This window comes from Myotis brandtii, unplaced genomic scaffold (genome assembly GCF_000412655.1).
Source record: "Myotis brandtii unplaced genomic scaffold, ASM41265v1 scaffold129, whole genome shotgun sequence".
Classification (NCBI taxonomy): domain Eukaryota; kingdom Metazoa; phylum Chordata; class Mammalia; order Chiroptera; family Vespertilionidae; genus Myotis; species Myotis brandtii.
Window position 1 is genome coordinate 797,524 of NW_005354551.1, and position 8,479 is coordinate 806,002.

General features: G+C 37.8%; 1 protein-coding gene across 3 annotated transcripts in view; it reads left to right on the forward strand.

The window, feature by feature from the left end:
* USP48 (ubiquitin specific peptidase 48) overlaps positions 1-8,479 on the forward strand; it is a 52,554-nt gene that overhangs the window by 18,632 nt on the left and 25,443 nt on the right. For 2 of the 3 annotated variants that reach the window (XM_014534334.1, XM_014534333.1), the window contains 4 exons: positions 2,142-2,339; positions 4,832-4,946; positions 5,935-6,065; positions 8,191-8,262. In XM_014534334.1, coding sequence (XP_014389820.1) covers positions 2,142-2,339; positions 4,832-4,946; positions 5,935-6,065; positions 8,191-8,262 — 516 coding nt within the window. The remainder of the gene's footprint in view (positions 1-2,141; positions 2,340-4,831; positions 4,947-5,934; positions 6,066-8,190; positions 8,263-8,479) is intronic. The other variant, XM_014534332.1, reaches the window with a different exon arrangement.

Below are 8,479 nucleotides of genomic sequence, written 5' to 3' on the forward strand. Positions count from 1 at the left end.
GTGATGGGATGGAAAATGGCAAGAAAGAGCTCTGTGACCACAGTCACAGCCTCCCATGGGTTTCCCAGCACACTGAAACTGGCGCCCAAAATCTGCACACCCGGGGATATGGAGTTACACCAGAATTATAGGCCCAGTCTCCGCTCTGTTCTTACTATAAACCACACGTGATTTCTCTAATCTTCATGTAGTGCATTGAACCCAAACAGGAAGAAGCTTCACTGGGAAGTTCACTCTGGTAGGGAATTGGAAAATGTTGTCTTGAACTAACTGCCCTTGAGTCCATTGCTATTGTATGGGCCAGGGTAGAGTCACTCTGGGCTTTGGATCCAGCAGACACCCCCTGGCAAGGAATGCTTTTTGCTCTTTTAGTTTCCCTAGATTTCTTATAAAGGTCAAGATCCTTATTTTTTCGCTTGGAAACAGCAGGTATTGTCCTGCACTTACCCTTCCCCAGCTGTGGGGCAAACAGGAACACCTGGTGAATCCTTCTTGAATGTTGCTCTGTGTCGCAATCCTGTTTTCCCTCCTTTGACAGCCTTAAGATTACTAAATTTTAATTGATGTGACTATATTTGGGAAAAGGTCAGACCTGCTAAGACTTTGATTTTCCTTTCTTAGAAAGGGATTTTGCTTTCTTAACTCTATCCCTGCCAAGTTAAACTTGATAAGTGGCAAATAACAATGAGAGGTATTTTAAATTTCATTAACCATATCATTATATGTTGTGAAATGCCATGGCCATGTTACCTCTACTAAATCTTAAGGTCTCCTCTTTAATATATTGTGTGAATGTATAATTAACTTTTCTGTATCTCTTTTCTTCCAAAAAGCTCAAAATGCTTCACATATCTTATCTTTTATATTCAACAACATCCCTGTGAGGTAGGTAGAAGGCAGGTATTATTACCTTCATTTTACAAATAAAAGACTTGAAGCATAGAGTTTAAGTGACTTGCTCAAGTTCAGTTTCTTGGCAGAACTTGGATTAGACCTTGGTCTCAGCTTGTAGTCACCTGCTCTTCCTCTGCAGCTGCGTCTGAGCTGATCAGTACAGTTTTAGCACAAACAAGACATTCAAAAATTCTGAATTTTGTTTTTGTAAACCTTGAAATGTTTTATACTAAACCTAAGATGGGAGTTAGTTTTCTAGATTTGTAACTCAAGAGAAGTATACAGTTGCTCAAAATGGGCTTTGAGGTGAACTGTCCATCCCTCAGATCTCATCAGAAGTAGTACATAATACAAATATATAAATTCAACCTCTGTATGTTTTCTTCTATGTTTTATGCTTGGACTCACTGGAGATCTTTGTAAGTAATCAAAGCTGGCCCTTTACCTTTAATTTTGGCTTATAGGGAACTCAGGCACTCTTATTTTCCCAAATTAAAACTCATGTTGAGGTGTTTGGTTTTGTCTTAATTTTTACTACTTCAAATTGAAATTCAATTCTAGTGTATTTCATCCTGGAATTTGTTTAAAATCGCTTATTTTCTTGAAACAAATGTAATGAATAGATCATGCTATGGGTTGGGTGGGGAAATCAGTTGCCTTTTCATCCATATACCCATATTATCTTGGATGAAGAAAAGCTCAGTGGTTGAAACAGGCTCTTAAAGTGCAGTTATAACTGATGGGGTTAATCTCTGACTTAGAACTCAGTCCTGCTTTTTCAGATGTATATTCTGTATTGATGAAAAGGATTGGTGAAAAGGGTTTTATGGAATAAACAGTAGGGGATAAGGTTATGTGATTTGTGAGCCAGCGTGGAGCGGCTTGTCAACAATCACGGTGTCCTGATCAAAGCTCTGCTGTGCTATCAAGCAAGACACTTCTCTCTGCGGATACCTCCTTTGTAGAATGTGGTTAATAATACCAGCCGATCTCCTAGGCACTGAGCAGACTCGCCCTGTCACGCGCGGCCTCTCACACGGCTCCTTGAAACCAAGGGAAGGGTAGGGAAGGATAGGGTAGTTAAATGGAGCTCTGTGTCATAGTTATCAAACATTTCCCCCTCAACAATGATTCTTCTGATTCTAATTTTGGACAGAGTTTGCATTGTCATTTGAGAAAAATGAATGTATCACTTAGTTTAAAAGCTGTAAAAATACATAGGCTCTTTCCCTTGCTCTCTTCCTCAGAGCCATATGAGTTCGTCTCTCTTGAGTGGTTGCAGAAGTGGTTGGATGAGTCGACACCTACCAAGCCTATCGATAACCACGCCTGCCTTTGTTCCCATGACAAGCTGCATCCTGATAAAATATCGATCATGAAGAGAATATCTGAATATGCAGCTGACGTTTTCTACAGTAGATACGGAGGAGGACCGAGGCTAACTGGTAATTTCCGATGTCTTCTCTACTTCAAAAAGAGGGATGCTGTAGGTCCTCATCATGTGATCTTTATGATCATTGGACCCAAACTAAGCCAGACCAAATGTTCCTTACACCGCAAGAAGGATTTGCTAAATAAAGTAGAAGTAGCGTTATACATGGTATATTTACAATGTTAGGAAACTGGTACTGCTCATTGGTTTTTTTTTTTCTTTTTTCAAAGCAGACAGAATAGGATACTTTTGAGAAAATCAATCTGGTAGTATTTTGTTGCTTTATACATTACTCTTCAAAGTACTTGAGCCCTGGCTGAGTAGGTCATTTGGAGCATCACCTGATGCACCTAGGGCAGTGGTCAGCAAACTGTGGCTCGGCAAACCATGGCTCGTGAGCCACATGCGAGTCTTTGGCCCCTTGAGTGTGGCTCTTCCACAAAATACCAAATGCGGACACACACGTACAGTGCAATTGAAACTTCGTGGCCCATGTGCAGAAGTCGGTATTTTGTGGAAGAGCCACACTCAAGGGGCCAAAGACTCGCATGTGGCTCACGAGCCATGGTTTGCCGAGCCACAGTTTGCTGACCACTGCCCTAGGTGCATCAGGTGATGCTCCAAATGACCTACTCAGCCAGGGCTCAAGTACTTTGAAGAGTAATGTATAAAGCAACAAAATACTACCAGATTGATTTTCTCAAAAGTATCCTATTCTGTCTGCTTTGAAAAAAGAAAAAAAAAAACCAATGAGCAGTACCAGTTTCCTAACATTGTAAATATACCATGTATAACGCTACTTCTACTTTATTTAGCAAATCCTTCTTGCGGTGTAAGGAACATTTGGTCTGGCTTAGTTTGGGTCCAATGATGGGGGGAAAAAAGGAGACATATGTAATACTCTTTGTAATACTTCAAGCAATAAAAATTATATATATATATAAAAAAGAAATTGATGTTTCTGTCTCTAAAAAAATAGTAAATATATATATTTTTAAATCAAAGTACTTGAAGCCTGGTCTAGTTGATTATAGATCTTATGCCTCCCTGCTACAGTGACTTTTAACAGTATGAGATCTGCAGATTGTTACTTAGCTTATGAATGGAATCTGTGTGATTCTACCCTGAATATAGAGCTGTATAAAAAACCACATAGTACCCATAATCTATTTGGTTCTGGTTACCTCTCCTCATAACATTTCTTTTTAACTGGCAACACAGTCCCCCACCCCCTACTCAAGCTATTGATGAGTCCAATAAACGAAACCATCATCCTCTTTTTCCCTAAAATAAGTGCTATTTTCTGATCATGTACCACTTACTGCATAAAAACTGGCACTTAACTATATGATCCAGGTCTTGTACACATCTGGAGTTTTCTAAATTTATGTTTTTGATTCACAATCAATAAACAGCAATGGGATGATCTTCCAAAGAATCAAATTTTACATGATTCCTGACACTGTGCTTTAAAGCAGGCCTTGCTTTTTGTTTTCCCTTTCGTGTTCTGTGCTTTGAAGTGTTCACATGAAGCTCTTAAACGATTAACATTACATTTATGGTTGTCAGATGCATTGACTCCCCATCCCACCATTGTTTGATTAGGGTCTTGTGAAATTTGCATCTAAACCCTGTAAACTTTGCATTTCATGGTACAGATACTTTTGACATATAGCATTTTATCTCTTTGAACAGTGTTACTATCTTGATATTAACATTACAAAATAATTTAGGATATATATCAATTTTTTTAAAAATATATTTTTATTGATTTCAGAGAAGAAGGGAGAGGGAGAGAGATAGAAAAAAGATGGTAGAATATTTCACTACCATTAAAAATACTGATGTCATAAAGAAATGTAAACATTTTGGATAGAGTGGGTTAAATTCAGTATTTTAAAAATTGAAATTGCAGAACCGGTTTGGCTCAGTGGATAGAGCGTCGGCCTGCGGACTGAGGGATCCCAGGTTCGATTCCGGTCAAGGGCATGTGAGATGATAGATCTCTCTCATCGATGTTTCTGACTCTCTATCCCTCTCCCTTCTTCTCTGAAAAATCAATAAAATATATTTTAAAAAAAATTGAAATCATCATCTATCTTCTAAACCTGCATCTTCTGCTGTAGTTTTGTTTTTTTTAATGTTTGGAAACCACTGCCTTTAAAAAAAAATATTTTTATTGATTTCAGAGAAGAAGGGAGAGGGAGAGAGAGAAACATCAGTGTTGAGAGAGAATCATTGGCTGCCTCCTGCACGCCCCCCCCCCCCCCCCCCCCCCCCCCCCCCCCCCGCTGGGGATCTAATCTGGGATCCTTGAGTCCACAGGCTGACGTGTTCTATCCACTGAGCCAAACCAGCTAGGGTGATACATATCAATTTGCTATGTTGTCAAAATTTGTGACTTTGATTTAGAATTTTGTGTTTTGTGAAATGGTGAAAGCATTTTCCTAACAGGAAATCTGTATGTGAATAAACTGTATTTTCTTTCATTCTCTCTGGCCCTAGTGAAAGCCCTGTGTAAGGAATGTGTAGTAGAACGCTGTCGTATGTTGCGTCTGAAGAACCAACTAAATGAAGATTATAAAACTGTTACTAATCTGCTAAAAACAACAATAAAGGGGTATGTTCCACCGTATATTGTTTATGATAAACTAAGAAAAAATAATTAAGAAGTACTAACTAGGTAGCTGATTATTTTTAGATAAGAGGGAATTGGATTTTTTTGAATAAAGAAGGGTGATGATGTGCATGGCAGAGCCAGATTAAATTTTGCAGTGATTGCCAGTGTGGTAAAGATATAGATAGCTGAGTCACACAGCCTTTGCAACAGTATTCCATCATTAGAAAGATAGAAGCAGAGATGTGGACTTGGGGCTTGGTCAGACCAACGCAGGGGTGTAAACCTGTGTTCTGGCCTGGAATTACAGAAAGCCATGGTGGAACATCCTGCCTGGTCTGGTGGTGTTCGCCTTAGATCTAGAGAATGAAGTATGTGTGTAACAAATGGTACCTAGCAGAGCATCCTCGTCAGAAACATTCAGCCCAATAAATTCAATTGAGAAAGAAAGAAAGAAAAGAACATCCAGGGTTCTTTGAGCCCTACTCCCTATAGTACCTGTGGATTCAGATACAATAGAGGCAGATGGCATTTATTATGTCTGGATTTGATTTAAGTTGTGTATTGCCCAAACAAAGATTAATCTAGTTCACCATTTTTAGTCATTCCACAAACAGCTTAAATGTGTGTTTATGTGTAGACGTGGATGTATATATGTGAGTGCGTCTGTGTATACTTAGAGGCACAGCTGTATGTAATTGTGAATAGTAATCAAGTGAAAGAAAGCAGCCAGTTGATTGATGTGATCGGCATGAATGTAAATGAGAGTTAAGAGAAGCAGGGTAAGATTTAGGATGGGAACAGTACCTGCATTTCATTCGTAAGGAGTAAAAATGGCCTAAATGAAGAAGTGGGTTAGAGAAATTGTACATAACAGCAGACTTTGAATATTTGAGATTCATTTTAGTTGTGGCCTTTACAAGGAAAAAAAGGGAGGCGAGGATGTGAGGAAACGTGACATGCATGATTTCACCCTCTCTCTGTTCCTCAGCAGTGATGGCTTTTGGGTGGGAAAATCGTCCTTGCGCAGCTGGCGCCAGCTGGCTCTTGAACAGCTAGATGAGCAAGATGGTGACGCAGACCAAAGCAATGGAAAAATGAATGGCAACACCTTGAATAAAGGTACCTTCTAAAACCTGTGTCGATGGTTGGGAATTCTACCACAAAACTGTAAACATTTGTTTTTAGTAAAATTGGTTTTATCCCCACCCATGTAATTTTAAAGAAAATTTTTATTAAACCTAAAGCTCTAAAAAAAATGCCTCATAACAAATGAAAAATGTTTCAGCTAATGAAATTGAGCAAGGGTCACAGGTTCAGCAGCTCAGAAAGGGAGGCTGCTGCAAGTTGCAAAGTGTGCTGTGATCTCGGCGTTTTGGTGGTGGGTTATCGGTCACACGTACAGCCTGCCTTAAGTAGAAGAGCTTGTGCTTGAATGAGAAGGTAGCTTTTGGAAAGCTTTTTGCTTATAACGTTTTCTGAGCTTTTTTTTTTTGAAGCTATGCTTTCAAATAGGAAATTACATTAGTCTAAGTCAGTGGTCGGCAAACTCATTAGTCAACAGAGCCAAATATCAACAGTACAATGATTGAAATTTCTTTTGAGAGCCAAATTTTTTAAACTTAAACTATATAGGTAGGTACATTGTTATTAACTTAATTAGGGTACTCCTAAGCTGGTCTTTGCTAAAAACGTCCTCAATCTGATTGAGGTACGTTCGACCACTCGTCTTGTATACTTGTTGTCTTGTATACTTGTTTCGTCTATCTCCTTTCCGAAAACCAAATTCTGTGCATGGGCCACTAAGTTTCAATCGCACTGTACGTGCCCGCACGTGGTATTTTGTGGAAGAGCCACACTCAAGGGGCTAAAGACCGCGGTTTGCCGACCACTGGTCTAAGTAAACCACTAAACTTAATGTTATAGCCAATATTTTATAAGATATCAAGGGAAATTAAGGCATAGGAACTATTTTTAGATTTAAAATGGAAACTAGAGGTTTGATCAGTTTACTAATTCAGAGGTAAATTAGTGATCCATAAGCAATTATTTCATTTAATCTTCTCATCAAATACCATTTACATACATGTATTTTTATCATTTAAATATTCTTAACCATTTCACTGGAATACCGTGCATTTTCTGCATTCAGCCATATTGTATCATTCAATTTTGCTTGGTGTGGATCTCTCCTTTCACTACCCTTTTGAGAAAATAAAAACACCAAAGCCATTATTAGTTTGAAACTATGATTTTTACACTTAAATTTGAAGTTCAAATGAATTTGTAGAAATTGCTGGACCAGAGAATTATCTCCATAAATAATTGCTGTAAACTGACACACAGTGGTAAATTTCCTCTAGAAATTATTTCCTCATGCCTTCATCAATATAAAGAGTACATCAGTCACATCCATTTTTTCCAGACATATATATATGAAAAATGACTAGCAGTGTCAAAGCTTATATCTTTCAAAACCATCACTGAGGTCGACCCTCGTCATATATTTGAGGTGTTATTTGTGTGTATGACAGATGCCAGAGTTACCTGATCATGTCCTTCCTTTGCTCATTTCTCTACTTGAACTTTTCAATATTTAGCAAATATTCTTTTTATTTATGTATTAATTATATTAAAAATGTATTGTGTTCTTAACTTGGAAAACCCATGCATATGATAGCCATTCTGATCTGATACTCAAGACTTCTCTTATTTGATCATGTTCCTGGTATACACAACTAAAAATTGACGATACAGCGTGGGCAAGTAAGAAAAGTAGATACTGGGAGAGAAATGTTAACAGGAAAAGCAAAGTTCTTATTATATGTGTTTGACGTTAAAGGTTAGGTTTTTATTTCATTGGCCTCTAAAGCTTTCTGTTCAACCTTTAAAATAAGAGAATGACATGACATGTAGATTATTAACTTGGTTTATGACACAGTTCTGAACACCTTGACTAGAATTAATGGAAGGATATGTAAATTATTTTTCAATTTGAAAAAAAAAGAGCACACTTTCTTACATAATCTAATTCTTTAAAAAGTAAAACTGCTATTCAGATATTCTTTCCTTTTAAAGAAAGAAATATAACACTTCTTAGCAGAACTGTGTAGGAATTACTTGGGTCAAATTTTTAGAACGTCTAAAAGTTTTCTTTGTTCAAAATTGTGCAGAGTATTATCTCTGCTACTTTGACCTTTAAATACAACAGCCAGAGCAAGTTACTCTCTGTGTTTCTTTTGATTAGACGAATCAAAGGAAGAAAGAAAAGAAGAAGAGGAGGAATTAAATTTTAATGAAGACATTCTGTGTCCACATGGTAAGCTAGAAGCATAAATCTTCTGTTGTCAGACTTGAGCATATTGTAAATACTTTGTTAACGGTTTTGTACTTTCTCTTAGGAATTAAGCCCTAATACGGCAGCCATGGTTTTTCTAAACTACTTGATTCTGATGTTTCTATTCTCACACCCTTCTTAACTGTTAGATTCTACGACCCGGTTTCAGGCCAATGCCTTGCACACCTTTTCTTATCCT